The sequence below is a fragment of the Triturus cristatus genome, chromosome 1_2, assembly GCF_964204655.1.
Source record: "Triturus cristatus chromosome 1_2, aTriCri1.1, whole genome shotgun sequence".
Classification (NCBI taxonomy): domain Eukaryota; kingdom Metazoa; phylum Chordata; class Amphibia; order Caudata; family Salamandridae; genus Triturus; species Triturus cristatus.
In genome coordinates, this window is record NC_140580.1 from 33,311,842 (window position 1) to 33,327,445 (window position 15,604).

The 15,604-nt window shown below is 44.8% G+C and overlaps 3 protein-coding genes across 5 annotated transcripts in view; 2 read left to right on the forward strand and 1 right to left on the reverse strand.

Moving 5' to 3' along the window:
• LOC146866688 (uncharacterized) overlaps window positions 1–7,445 on the forward strand; it is a 243,482-nt gene extending 236,037 nt beyond the window's left edge. The window contains exon 5 of the mRNA XM_085600264.1: window positions 7,366–7,445. Coding sequence (XP_085456390.1) covers window positions 7,366–7,438 — 73 coding nt within the window. The 3' untranslated portion in view covers window positions 7,439–7,445. The remainder of the gene's footprint in view (window positions 1–7,365) is intronic.
• Window positions 1–15,604, reverse strand: part of LOC146866687 (uncharacterized) — a 406,500-nt gene that overhangs the window by 263,782 nt on the left and 127,114 nt on the right. The window lies entirely within an intron of this gene.
• Window positions 7,383–15,604, forward strand: part of CYB5R1 (cytochrome b5 reductase 1) — a 151,576-nt gene continuing 143,354 nt past the window's right edge. The window contains exon 1 of the mRNA XM_085600251.1: window positions 7,383–7,541. Within this exon, the coding sequence (XP_085456377.1) occupies window positions 7,527–7,541 (15 nt within the window). The 5' untranslated portion in view covers window positions 7,383–7,526. The remainder of the gene's footprint in view (window positions 7,542–15,604) is intronic.

The window sequence follows — 15,604 nt, forward strand, 5'->3', positions numbered from 1 at the left end:
AGCCTGCGACAGGTTGGCCAGAGCGGCTCATGCGCTTCCGGCTTCTCAACCTTTCACTACACCGAACGAGGACTCCCTTCCTCCGCCCGCTAAACGGGCTAAGGAGACTGGAGTGGACGCGGACGCCTTCGCCCGTCTCAAGCAGGCGTTTTTGGCCAACAGATCCCCCCGGCGGCACCTAATCCGGGAGTTTCGAATCAAGGGATCGATGATAGTGCTGGGCCTTCCCGTCCTTGCGGTTTGTCGCAGCTTGAGCCCGCTGCGTTGGATTCCGGCGCGGGTCCCCAGAACCTCTGTGCGGATATGCTTGATCCTGAAGATATTTTGCATCCTAGGTCCTCAGACTGGGCGCCTTGTGACAAGGTGGCCCAATATGTAGCCAGTCGCATTCGACGACCATTGGAGGCCTCTGTGTGCAATTGCCTTAGGGCAGAGTGTCCGCGGCCGTCATTAGAGGACAAGGTGGCGGCGACTCCGGAAATTGACCCACAGATGGCGACGTTTCTGCAAAAATGTATTAAAGACCCCAAAAAGGGAATTGATAGGTCCTGGTGGGCATGTCAGAATAAGCTGTTGGATATCCTCTGGCCTATCACCAGGATACTGGATATGGCCGAAGAAGCTAAGTCGTCAGGGGCCCTAATATCTCCAGATAACCTCTCTTCATGGGCCCAACGCGTGGTCATTTTCTTGGGAAATGCAAACTGTGCGTTGTCGACGGAGCGACGAAGGTCCCTGTTGATCAAGGTGGATCCCAAGCTGGGGGACCTGGCAGACTCTGAGGCGGGCCCGGTTGCCCAGGGCGGCCTTTTTGGTGAGCCTTTCATGAAGGAGCTTGGGCGTTTCGTCAATACTTTCACTACTCTGGATAGGGCGCAATCCTCCATCCATAAAGTCTTTCGCCCACGGGTTTTCAGAGGGGCCGGTCGAGGCAGGGGCCGCTCGTCCGGCCGACCAAACCAGCAGAGAGGGGGCTCCAACCAGTCTGGATATCAGGACCAGGCCAGATTCGGGAATTTTTACCCGACACGAGGACGACGGGGGAAGAACCGCGGTGGCAGAGGCGGAGGTGTCTCCAGTTCTTCCAGTAAGTGTTCTTCCTTCTTCCCAACTAAAGGTGGGGGGCCGGCTGGCGCATTATTTCCAGGCTTGGACTTCTGTCACGGGCGACGCTTGGGTCTTCCAGACCGTCCGGGGATTTCATATCGAGTTCAGCGGGGAACCTTTTCAGAAGGCTCCGCCACGTCCCCTAGTTTTCTCGGCAGCAGACTCCGCCTTAGTGGATCAGGAGGTACAGTCTCTTTTGCGCAAAGGGGCGGTAGTTCAAACCACACTCCATTCTCGAGGGTTCCTCAGCAACATCTTTTTGGTAGACAAGGCGGACGGAGGGCAGAGACCCGTGATCAATCTGCGCGATTTCAACGAGTGGCTGGTTTACCGCCACTTCAAGATGGAGGGCATCCATCTTCTTCGAGATCTCCTCAGACCCAACTATTGGCTGGCACGCCTGGATCTGAAGGATGCGTATCTGACCATCCCGATCTTTCCTCCTCACTGGAGGTTCCTTCAGTTTCTTTGGGGGGACATGGTCTTCGAGTTCACTACGCTTCCTTTCGGACTTTCCTCGGCTCCCTGGTGTTTCACCAAGGTTCTGCGCCCGGTCATCGAACGCCTACGCGCGTCTGGAATGCGCCTCATAGTCTACCTGGACGACATTTTGCTGATGGCACGATGTCCAACAATCCTGTCTCGTCATCTCCAGACGACGGTCAATTTACTCCAGAGTCTGGGTTTCATCATCAAGGAGATGAAATCAACGCTCGTCCCCTCCCAAAAAGTGATTTTTCTCGGGTTCACCATCGATTCAGTGCCCGCTACGCTCAGCCTTCCTGCTCGGAAGATGACGAAGATCCGTCACGAGCTGCGGAGAGCGCTTACGCAACATCAACTCTCCCTCAGACAAATAGCCCGCTTGGTGGGCCTCTTGTCGGCGTCCATTCAGGCCATCTTTCCAGGCCCTCTCCACTACAGAGCCTTACAGCGCCTCAAAGCGCAACACCTACGTCGGGGCCTGTCCTACTCACAGAAAGTACCGCTCTCGGCGGAAGCCAAAGAGGATATTCAATGGTGGCTCTCCAACATGGAGGCCTGGAATGGACGCGCGATTTTCGGTTCAGCGCCAGATATTGTTATCGAGTCCGACGCCAGCAGGTCAGGCTGGGGCGCGCGGTGTGGCGACTTCGCTACAGGCGGTGTGTGGTCTCCTTCGGAACAGCAGTTGCACATCAACTGTCTGGAGCTCCTAGCGGGGTCCTTTGCGATTCAGTGCTGGACCAAGGAGTCGGTCCGCTCTTGCGTCCTACTCAAAATGGACAATATATCAGCCTTCCGGTACATAAACCATCTCGGGGGTACACGCTCCAGAGCATTGTCAGACATGGCAGCAGATTTCTGGAGGTATTGCCTGGACCATCAGGTGTCGGTAACGGCAGAGTATCTCCCCGGTCTGGACAACCAGGTGGCAGATTATCAATCTCGGAAGATGCATCCGGGTTTCTTTGCAAATCTTCAGTCCCTTTGGGGTCCCTTTTCAGTGGACCTCTTCGCCTCTCGCCTGGACTTCCAGCTGCCCCGGTTTTTCAGTTGGAGACCGGATCCCCTAGCAGCGCAAACGGATGCATTTCTGCAGGATTGGCGGACCGAGAGGGGGTACGCCTTTCCCCCGTTTGCAATGATCACGAGGGTTTCCGCCCAGGTGCGTCGTCAGTCGGCGGACGTGGTCCTTGTCACTCCGATCTGGAGGTCTCAAGACTGGTTTCCAGTTCTTCTGGAACTTTCCTGGGATTTTCCAATCCCACTCCCCCTGTTTCCAACGCTTCTGCTCAATCCGGACGGAGTCCCCCATCCGTTGATACAGCAGGGCGGACTGGCCTTTATGGCTTGGAGGATTACAGGGGACGCTGGGCGGTCCCAGGCCTTTCGGGAGCAGCTGAGAAGTTCATGTCGAAAGCCTGGGCCGACAGCACGGTCAAACGATACCGCTCCTCTTGGAGACGATGGTGTGGTTGGTGTGTGCGACGAGGTTTCAATCCCGTGGCAGCTGATGTGACTTCTATTTTGAATTTTTTGGCCTCCCTGGAGGAGGAGGGTTTGGCTTACAGAACCATTAATACCTTCCGTTCGGCTATCTCCGCGGGCCACGGCATACTGGACGGTTCCCCGGTGGGTGAGCACCCCCTGGTCTGTCGCCTTCTTCGCGGGATCTGCCTCTCGCTACCCCCAGAGCCACGTTATTCCCATTTGTGGGATGTTAACCAAGTGTTGAACTTGTTTTTGTCATGGCAACCGAATAGGTTTCTCTCGAGGAAGGAGCTATCGTCCAAACTAGCGATGTTGCTCTGCCTAATTTCATGCAGGAGAGTTTCTGATGTTAGAGCTCTGGATGTCACCAGTCGGATATTCTCCCCCGATGGGGTCACCTTTACGATCCATAGGCGAACAAAGTGTGGAACGCGTTCTATCTCCTACCCGGTTTTCCCAGACTCCCCGAAGCTGTGTGTGGTATCTTGCCTTAGGGCATATGAGGAGATGTCGGAGGAGTTTCGTCCCCCGGGGGAACGACAATTGCTCCTTTCACTGCGCAAACCTCATAAGGCGTTTTCTTCTCCCACCATTGCCCGTCGGGTGCGGTGGGTAATGCAAGAGGCAGGCATAGACCTGCGGAATTTTGGGGCACACTCGGCCAGAGGTGCGATGGCCTCTAAGGCTTTTACCCTGGGCGCTCGTCTGGAAGACATTCTGAATGCTGCGGATTGGTCTTCCGATTCCACCTTCAAGCGGTTTTATTTTAAACCGATCCTTGATATGTCTCATTTGGTGGTGAGCAAGCTTTAAACGAGCATAATCCTCGCCTCCGGTCCTGACATAGAATGAAAAATTTCCTAGCTATCGTAACGGAAAGTTTCAATTCTATTAAGGACTCGGAGGTGAGGATTATCCCACCCAGGGTACAAAGCTTGCTTCTTTGATCCTTCCCACCCCGTATTGGAGTAAGTAAAGTGTTTCATGTCTTTTAATTTTGCCTTGTTGAGGATTAAGACATTCTCCTGATGATATTTCCGTTGAACGTTGTTTGCTTTGCAGGCTAAACCTTAGACATGACCTCCGCTTATATTCCTTTTTGCGTTTCAGGAGATTCTGGGAAACAAGATTCCTAAGGACCCATGCTGGCTGGCCTACAGCAACGAAAGAGGGAGGCTAAACAGTGAAAGAGGACTACCTGCACGTCAGGGAACCGGTGGTTGGACCATAGAGCTGGAGTCGGTCTAGATGTGGACACTCTGTTGTTTTCTGTGTTTCCCGATGCATCTTGGGAACACTTGTTGTTTGTTGACTTTGAAATGGCTGCTATCTTGAAAGTAAAGAAAGTTCAAGCATAATCCTCGCCTTCGAGTCCTTAATAGAATTGAAACTTTCCGTTACGATAGCTAGGAAATTTTTCATTCTCACTCATCCTGAAGTTGTCAATTAGTATTCCTGGAGTTGTAAAAGGCAATCCCTCCCTGCCAGTGGAAGTCATCTGAACACCATCCTAGAGTAATTTTTGTGATGACTCTATAGAGTCATCTCATTAAAATATTTCTTCCTATTGGCATACTTCAGGATGGCTTGGGATGACTTCCCCAGATACTTACAGGAATAGCTCAGCTGAAGTCATCAGATGACTTCAGAATGAGTCCAGGGAGATCTTTCTTTTTGACTAGTGCTCCCTCACAGCCACCTACACGCACCTCTTAACTGCTCATCAAGGGCTGAAGGTGTGAGGGTTGACTATCTGTAAAGAGATTTAGGTAAGTCAGATATTCATTTAATAATCTCCTGCTGCTGACATTTAAAATGTTTGTTATGAAAATGATTAGGGGGCTTCAGCATGGCATAGGGCCTTGCACATGGGCATACTAGAGTTGTCTGTCTGTGCTGAAAATGTGCTACGTTTTGTCTAAACTAGCAGTTTTGCTGATTTATTAGTAGTGCAAAGTGTTTAACATCCCTGCTTGACAGGGACACAACGAAGCAGCACCCTTTATTTTCTCAGCACAGTTAGACTTGCTAAGTCAGAGATAAGTCATGTGATTATTGTTCCCGCTGGAGAGAGGTCAAGGTTTTCTCTACTGGCAGTTTTCACTCTCACCATTAAGTAGCGTAGAGGGGTAATATGCCTCCTTCAAAAAAGCATATTGTATTGTACTGTATAGTATGTGGATAGCTCAGTGAGTTGCTGTTTTTGTCACAGAGATCCCTTTGTTACATGTGGTTTGGCCGCACCTGAAGCTGAGGTTGGGGTGGAGGGTGCTGATTTTTTTAGAAATTAAATAATACCTTCAAAAGCACCTGCTGCAGAGTTTGACTTCCTTGTTGCTCAAATGAGTGTGATTTCTGATATTTGTCTATTTCCATTGACTTCATACCATGATTTTGGTCGAAAGAAAGTGCCACTCTAATTGCTACACATCTAGTTGTTGCCTGACTCTCGTAAATCCACTGAATCTATGAAAATGTCACACATAAGCAATCTGAAACATTAGCAGCTATACTCAAATGGGTGTCATTTCTGATATTGATATGATTCCCTCGTCTTCATTGCTTAATTTTGCTAGCGAGAAAGTGTCACTCATAGTCGATTAAATGTCACTCATAATTACAATGAAAATATGAAAATGTCACACATAGCAATCTGAAACCTTGGCAGCTATGGGGTCCATTCAGGCCCTGTGCTGTCAACCACATTCACACTATCTTCTGCATTTGTGCAAACACAGGAATCATGGCAGTCCCCTGGCAGAGGCAATTAAAAAAGCCATGGAGAAGAGTATAGCATGGATGTTAACATACCGGAGTCTTTTGTGTGTCTGCTTATGTTTGTGTGTTTGCCTGCATTTGTATGCCTGTTTTTTGTGAGAAAAAAGCGAGAGAGAGAATCAAGACACTCTCAGGAGGTATTTTAAAGAAAATGGGTGGAACTTTGTGTGTACATGTCTGCTCGGCGACAAAGGTTCATAAATAACGTAGTAGGGAGGGTTGGTGGGTGAGTGAGTGAGTGGATGGATGAGTGGATGGATGAGTGAGCAAGGGTGGATGTATAGATGGATGGATGGATCAGTGAATGGATGGGTGGGTGAAAGAGGGTGGATGATTGGATAAAAGGGCAGATGATGGGTGGATAAGTGAAAGATTGGATGGATGAATGAAAGGGAGGGAGGATGGATGAATGGGTGGATGATGGATGAGTGAAAGGAGGGATTGAGTGAAAGGGTGGATGGAATGAAAGGGTGGATGGTATAAAGGAGTGAAAGGGTTGTTGGATAGATGAGCGAAAGGATTGATGGATGAGTGAAAGGGTGGATAAAGTGATGAATGAGTGAAATGATGAATGGATAGGTTTAAAAATGGATGGATGGATGGATGGGTGGATGGATGGATGGATGGATGGATGGATGGATAGGTTTGGATATGAAGGGTGGACAGACGGAATGGTGAAAAACTGAATGATGGATAAAAAACTGAATTGACAGAATGTAAAGGGTAAATGGTGGACATCAGCAGGTAAATGGTAGGATGAAAGGATGAATGGATAGATCGATGGAAGAGGGAAGAGATATCTTCTGGGGAGGGTCATGATGATTTGCTTCATTTGCTTGGTGCCATAAGAGCTTTGGTTCCAAGTGGGGGTATTTTCAGTTTCTTCCTACTCACAGCTAAAAAAATATATAGTATTGTGCCAAACAACAGCAATTAACAGTATGGCATTAAGAAGGTGCAACTATTGCAAAAAAAGGAAATGTTAACATATTATCGCATGTCTCTTTCATTTTGTGTAATGAGTTAACCTGCTTTGTTTATATGAACACATTTATCATGTGTTTTGGTATGTGCTGTAACTATTATAGAAGTCATGAAGTATCATCATGTCTTGCCCTTAGCCCCACCCCTAGCCCCACCCACTCACTACACCTCTAACTCATTTTAATGAGTACCTGCACTTATGTATTCCCATTTAAAGCACTGATTGTGCCAAACAGCAATTAACAGTATGACATTAAGAAGGTGCAACTATTACAAAAAAAGGAAATGTTAACATATTTAACCTGCTTTGTTTATATAAACACATTTCTCGTGTTTTGGTACGTGTTGCAACTAATATAGAAGTTGTTAAGTATCATCATGTCTTGCCCTTAACCCCGCCCCTAGCCCCGCCCCCTCACTACACCTTTAGCTCATTTTAATGAGTACCTGCACTTATTTTTTCCCATTTAAAGCACTGATTTGCTAACTGTTTTGACCTCTCCTTTAAATGATAAAAACCAGAATTGACGGAATCAGCCTTCTAAGATGGCCGCAACATTGTATACGTCCTCTTTCTATTTCCAAGACTACCTAGTTTGACGTGCTCTGGAGGTTGTGTGTTCCTGCTGTCGCTGGTCAGAATCGTAACAGCTACAAGTGTGGACGGACCTGCTGCAGCGACCATGGGCTCTCCTGTGGTGAGTACACAACTCCCTTCTTATCCTATGCATCCACGGGTCTTTCGGCTGACTTGAGCCCAGCCGTGGCAGCCCCTTAAACTGAGAGATGTCCCCGAAGCAGCAGAAGTCTCCCCAGAGGTTGGGCTGTCTCTGGGGTGTACCACCACTGCTCCTCCCTACCACCGCAATTTGTTTTACCATTTTTAAGATGTTTCATCGTGTGCTTATTATTGCAATCCACAGGGTTACGTATTTTTGCATAACTGAATGAATGCCATAACTTCATAGTTTATGATTAATATGTCATGAAGCACGTGAAGTAATCGCGATTTCGTCGGTTCGTGCCAGACATCAAGGATAAGATGGTTCTTAGATAGTAAACCTGATTCTTAGGTTTGGGCTATTTTATACATTTTACCGCGTGTTTACAATAGTATTGCGTGCACAAAGGGCGTCTGTATTTTAAAAATCTTTTTTTGATTGCCAAAGTAGCAAATATGCGATCTCGCGGCTTTTACGGGCTAGTAATAATATAGTGATGCTCCGTTAGAATTGTAAGCGCGGATTTTAAATTGTTGCAATCACATTTAAATCGCTCTATGCATAACAAGCATCGCACCTACGGGCACTCATTTTCATTATCATACTGTCAATAAAGATGCAGACAACCATGCAGCAGGAAAACGCATCAATCAATGCGCAACAGTTGTAACATAACCCTAGCAGCAGGGCATACAGACGGAAGTGCATCACAAGGGCACGGGCGAAGGTGCGTTATAAACAGGACATAAAGTGCTGCATTTCAGGGGAACCCCTGTTGATTGGGTGCTGCATTTCTGGGGACCACCTGTTGATGCGCCTCACAGGAGTACTGATGGTTCACGTGGTGAGCATCAAGAGAGCAGTGAACAAAGTACGGTTAGTTGTAAGACACAAGTCTCTGTGGGTTTTAAAAGCAAAGGATGATGTACTGGTGGGGCACAGGTGTAGGCAAATATGCGATGATGTCGCGTATGACGTGATGTCTCACGTCTTGTGTGACACCTTTAGTAATTACTGTTTTTTTCCCAAGAGTATCTATCTACCATGCTGAGATGCTTCCGTCTAAACACATGCAAAAGTTAAAGCTTAATTGCAAAGCCCGGAATGCAAACTTCATTCACGCATGACATGGGTTACCTGGAAACAAGCATTGGCAATGCCAATAGGTCTCGTTTTTAAAGGAATGTGGCATGTATTGTGAAGCATTTCAAGTAAATAAAATGGGAATGGGGAAGTGTAGAATAATATTGGTAGATTAAATGGTTAGGTGACAGTTAAACTGTCATGACAGACCTAAAAATCTATGTAGGTTGACAGCCCCCACCCCCCATTGTGTGCTGCCGCTAGAGAGAAGCAACACTAATTTATATAGTTATCTAAGACACTTCAGTAGCATTTCATTGTCATATGTGCACCCCTAAAATTTCAAGTATAGGCAGCTGAATAAATAAACAAAATGATTACAGTTGCTTGGAGGGCAAGAAACTTTTTTTGTGGAAGCACACAACTTATGCCCAATCAAAACATGTACGACTGGCTCCCAACATGTGGGCGGAGTAAAAGCCCTTCTCCAGTGAGGCAAGCCACACCATAAAATACATTTTGTATTATGTAGATCGTTGCAGCGTTTTGTCTTACTTCCAAGTGTTCTCTGTTTTCTCCTTCCTGCATTCCGAACAAAAAAGTGTCTTAACAATTGTGAGTAATTTTATTTGCTGTGCTCATTCAAACGGGCTCATTAGCTATTGCAAAATGTGATCAGGCATAATGTACGTAAGAATGCTGTCATCATATATGTGTAATTTCCACAAAATCTCGCGACCTAAAATTAGGGTGACCAGATTCTCAAAACAAAAAACGGGGACAGGTCATAGACATAGAAGTAGGACTATGGTTTGCAGTAACCATCGACATAAAAGTAGGACTATTTGACAGCTGTCATAGACATAGAAAAAGGACTACAATTACAGCTACCTCCACAGACCGAGATGAAGCATTACAGACAACAAATCCGCGGTCTTTTATTGGCAACCCTCTCCTTCACACAGCAGCATTAGTACTTTTTATTACATTTACACTTTTAAGGACTATAGCATATATTTGCCAAAAATCAATAAAACATCACAGGCTAGCAAACGCCAGATTTACTGGCTTTATCAATGCTCGTTTCTATAGCTGCGCGTCAGCACCACATAAAGTACAACTCACCAATGTTGGTTTGTTGCTCATGACAGAAAAGCATGGGAGGTAAACTGCGGAATGATAAATTGCCAAAGGGCAGCCATGGACCAATGTAAAAAAAAAACACTTCTCTCCGGGTATGACTGCCTTAGGGTCTTAAGGGTGGCAAAGGTTGGCCGACCACACTGTCCTCCCACATTTGCGTAGTTACTGCTGAGATGTCATGTTACCTTACTGGGGTATGTATAGTGCACTCTAGCCATTGGTATCATCTCATAGTGCAATAGTGTGAAGACCTGAGCAAAAAGCTCGAGCAGCGCTGCTCGCCTCTTCCACAGGCGTTAACCCTGCTCCTTTAAGTCCTTTCCAGCTAAACAGTTTGCCGTGATCTGAAAGGTCAGTCAAAAGGTCAAGTCATAGCTTTGATATGGAGAACACAAAGCATGCATCAATTGGTTATGAATAACACATGCAATGAGCAATACATTAATCCTTGCACGGTATGCATAAGGGCTACTGAAAAGTTTGTATGGCTATGAATACAAGCTACAGGATGAAGAAATATTGTTTTATCCAAAGAAGAAACTTTGGCTGGCACGATGACGTAGGTGGCGCTGCGTGTAAAATGTCTCTCTTCAAAGGATTTCCCTTCTTGCTACAGCGCTCACCTCAGCGACGACACATGCCGTAAACAGTGCAAAGAGAGCATGCGCGCGCATGCTCAACCGGAACAATGAAAAACAGGGACATTTCTGTGTTTAACGGGGACACTGTTTGAAAACAGGGACATTTGAGTCACTTGGAGAAAAGTGTCGGGACGCGGAGACATTTCCCCAAAAACGGGGACCGTCCTGGGAAAACGGGGACGTCTGGTCACCCTACCTAAAATGGTTTCCATAGTAAGTTGATTAAGCAGATCGTGCACTCTGAGAATCTAACGGTGAAAAGATGCTTCAACATGTAGAAAAAAATACCTGTTGTTTTAAATTATAGGTGTACAAGCTAGGCCCAGGAGTGCTAGATCCAGTCGAGATTTTCGAGACAGCCGCAAACTATGTACATGAGTTCTATTTAGAATCTACTTCATAGTCGGTTTTCTAGTACTGAAAATGTACTACAAAATGCTAGTCACACACTACGTACAGAGGCCTATCCCTCCGCCTGCCTTATCTTCCGATTGTGGAGTCTCTCCATACGTAGGTGTACATTTTTGTAGTAAATGTGGGTGGGACGGCGGAGTGGCTGGAAATGAGAAATACTGATGAACTAAGGGAGGGGTTAGGGACGAATAAGGAGGGGTTTAGGGAGGGGTGTAGGAAGAGCCATGAACCCACCCACAAAACAACAATCCCGCTCCTATTTACAAGCTGCACTTGTATAGTGAGACCTGCCAAAAAGGACCCAAACAGTAGTAAATGTACTCCAGCTCAGAGCTGGAGTAGGTCCAGCACCACACATGACCAAATGCTGGTGCCCACCCTCCCATTAAATATAATGGAGATAGTGATTAAAATAGACCCCCACAGAAACAAATGTTAAATTAATGAAAATAGTTCGATAAGTATAATTCAACGTTAAAAAATATTCCCTATTTTTACTTGACAAATTGTAACATTAATTTATAAATTAACATTATTAAAATATAATTAAATTAGCTTCTATTCATTCTGTAAGTCACTTTTAATAATTATTAATACAATAATATTTTTTGTTACTTTAGGTGTTTTTTTTTTTTAAATAAACTTTGGAAAAATATTTTAATTCCATCCGATATTCAAATTAATCTAATTTTATATGTAAAATGTTACTAATGATGTAGCATTTGTTTCTTGTGTCCTACATTTTAAATACATATGATTAATTCATTTATGTTCATATTTAACATAAAATGTTTTACTAATTTTTTCAAGTTTAATAAAAAAAAAATATTTTCCCCTATACTTTACCATACAGAGACTCTGAAGTCAGGGCAGATATCTCCTTATAGTAAAATATGGATAAAAGTTCCCTATAGTTTACCATAGGAAAATCTCCCTCCAGGAAATCACCATACCTTTGCAGATAGCCCCCAATGTATATTAATTTCTTCAATGAATATCCTGAAAATCTGGAATGGATCCAGCTCTCCTGAATCTCTGTTGGACATTCCTCTTTTAAATTATGTCTCTATATTCTCAACCCATTCTCTGTGCATACTTTAAATGCCAAAACAGTGGGTCTTTGTGCAATAAATCTTTCTAAATGGATGGGGCGAAGTGGCTGTAGGGACCAGAGCTACTTTGGCATCAAAACAAGCTTTTCCGTAGCCCAATCTATGGCCAAGTAAGGCTCTGGATGCGCACATAAAAGAAAGATAGTAAATGACTACCTTTTGAAATTGTTGCCTGAAAACATACCTTAGTTTCTACCAGCAAAGATGCAATGAGCGAGCTCATCTTGCTATAGAATGCTTTGAAAAAGCTATACTCAATTTCTCAATCATGGCTTTGGGAATTCATCCAATCTTAAAGTTCACAATTCTACTTCTTGCAATCTACTTGATTTTAATATTACAGTCACTATGGTCTGGCATTGGAATGACTTCTGAATTTATAAAATGAAACTTATCAAAAGCAGGCATAGACGGTGCTAGTCATCTTGGTATTTGTACAATGTCAAGGTTTTTTTTTAGGCTTCACCAATACACAATTATTCATGGGCAACATGCCTCTACAGAGTCCATGTTTTTAAGCACACACACACGCACACACACAACATGCTCATATACATGTAAATAGACACATCTAGCTCTCACACATTATATAGATTCTCGGACTAAGTACATAGCACATGTGGTTAAGGTCAACAGATAGAAGGGACACATCTGCATACAAATTTCCATCCACATCAAGGTTTGCAACCTCTTTTTCTTTTTGTCTGGTTTCTGAAGGGATTCACTGCGTCTGTGTCCACTAAACTGATACGGTGTGCTGCTCATTCATCCTATTTGCAATCACCTAGTAGTATTTGCTGTTTCCTTTCATATTTATATTATACAATTTGATTCTTCTTTGAGCAGCATGTGGCTGGTTTGTCTCCATTTTCTTCAGCCATTATTATATATTTTGCTTGTAATAGGGCCTTTACTCCTCAGTTAATGACTACTTTTTCTGTGTGGTTGTCCTCTCTATCTCTAGACAGAATCTGACAGCTGTAGTTCGTAGCACAACTTTTTATTATTTCATTTATGCAGCACAGTTGTAACCCTAAGCAAGGGTGCAAAAACCCTTTTCATAAAGGAGCAAGCAATTTCAAAACATCAGAAGATGGATATAACAGAATACATATCTAAAAGAATGTTGAAATGGCTTAAGAGAAGTTAACTGCGGCACATGAGCAGTCCTTCTTCAATACAGCTTTTATTAACGGGAAGGACCATTCAACTATCAGGTTGTTGGAATATCATTCAACTAAGAGGTAAAACTGCGAAGGAGGGACCAATGCATCTTAGTTAGTAGAGGGTATTTGATTTTTGGGTTATTGGTCAAAAATGGCTTGACTTGTAAATGAATTGCCATATTTACATGGCATGCTCCTGTTTAAGTCTCGCCTAATCCAGCGCATGCGCTGGTCTGGCGAGACTTATTGAGAGGGCTCCAAAAAGTGCTACCAGGCCAGCCTAGAGCTACAGTGCATGTGCACGGGCATGCGCGCCGCGCTTGACCGCGATTACTTTCACTTTCGCGGCCGCTTGGCATAGCCAATAGGTCTCGCTTTTGGGGCCTTATAAGTATTTAGTTATGCAACTGTTGCATGGCTAAACGCTTATAAGGTCCCAAAGGCGAGACCTATTGGCTATTCCAATGCTATTTTTAAGCTGTTATGGAGTCTGTTTTAGATTCTCATTTAGTGAATGCTTGAGCATTGCTAGAAACTAGGGATTGGATCTCGTCACTGACACAACCCCATTGCATTAATCCTTTCTTAAGAGGCAGCAGTCGCACTTACTCCATTACCACCAAATCCATTACATTGTCCCTTGTGATTTCCCAGTACCAAAGTGTGGTGGTAGAGGTAAAAAGTAGATGGATTTAGGGTACATGTCAAAGAGGACTAGAGGTGAGAGGAGGGTGGGGGATTCTGATTCACCGACTTAAACTTAAATTTCAGACTTTAACTTTATTTATTTACTAAAGTATTTCTAGAGCCCCATCTAACCGAGATAGTAGAATGTTGTACAGAATGTCTGGTAGCACTGTAAATTTCCAGAGTTGTTGTATGGCTTCCATTGCACTTCATAAGGGTGAGCTTCTAGGCTAATATTAATTTTGTATGGCTACCCCCTGCTTTGACCACCTCTCCAGCGTGACACCTCCAGCTTGATAATTCATGACTGTTCTGAGCTCCACCCTGTCACCTCACTGGAAGAATGCCTTGATTAAGTACACCCATTCACAGTGACTGTAACAGCTCTCAAGCAACCGGCTCTGGCTGACACACACTCTGATTTGCCAACACATACGTTTTCGAATGGAATTTCTAGAAGGGCTAAAATAAGTTTAGACAAATTCTATTCAAAGCTTGGGAGATACAAAGTTGGCACTGAAACCTGCTCTTGTACTTTCAGCCTGGTTCTATACTTGTACTCCTAGAAGGGTCTCCAGAGAGACAACCACGGGTACAGCTGATTGGAGTTTGGCTGCTGCCAAGCACTTCCCGCGTACCCATTGTTCCCATCAGTCATCGTTCACTCACTAAAAAACATACTTAGTTTTTTTAAATTGTATTGAAATGTGTTTTGCAAAATAGGTTGGTTTCTCTCTAAGTTTTTTTTGTATAAAAAAAAAAAAGCAACCCAGGGTTTGACTGATCATTCACTTTATGCTTTTCTCGGCCAGACATTGAACCACATGATCAGTTAGAGATAAATTACATTTGTTAAACTTCCTTAAAACCGGGTTATGAGAATGTTAAAGGGCCAACCTGGAAAAAGAGCATTTTCTAAAATTAAATGGTTTAAGAACTGTATTCAGTGTGCATGCATTAACGGGGTTAACTCTTGGCCAGGTACACATTCCTTATACATGTGGTTTGCATTATCATGCTAACACATCAATAACGTGATGCCTTCTGTCGTGTCACCAGCTATTGTGTACATGTTTATTTTACGCGGGCCTTTCTGTTTCTCTTTTTCTCCCTCCGTTTCTCTCGCTCTCGCTCTCTCTCTCTCACCCTCGCTCTCTCTCACCCTCGCTCTCTCTCTCACCCTCGCTCTCTCTCTCTCACCCTCGCTCTCTCTCTTTCACCCTCGCTCTCTCTCTTGAGTCCGCTCCAGCTGGTCTATTAGCATCAGAAATTTCCGGCTGTGGACGGTTGGAAAAAGTGACCTTCTCAGAAGCTCATGAGTAAATACGTTTAGAGCCGAAAATGGAGAAGAAAAGCAAACCAGAGCTTCTGTGGGGAGTGTCGTTGGGAGTGGGATAGTTTTTTTTTAGAGGCAACAGTGGCATGCTCCCTAAAATAAATATACAAACTTAATACATGGTTTTGCCTGCATGGTTCAAACTAACCTCCACGGCGTCTACACAGACATCTTCCTTTTATTTCTCGTCCTCAGAGCGGATTCAACATCTAAATGAGGACACAGTTTCATCCTTATTTGGATTTGATCAAGGCTCTCGATCCCGGAAGAAGTGAATCTGTGTTAAAAATACTAAGACCCGCCCCTGCAGGTCATGGTGCACCTGTAGAAGTAGTTGGTGGCGGTGCGGCCGCTCAGCGCCCGAAGCTGCGCGCGGACAGGTCGGCAGAGGCGCCTGTCCTAGTTACATAAAGTCGAGACTGCGTTGCAGTTAGTTTTATCTTGTACTCTTCCCCAA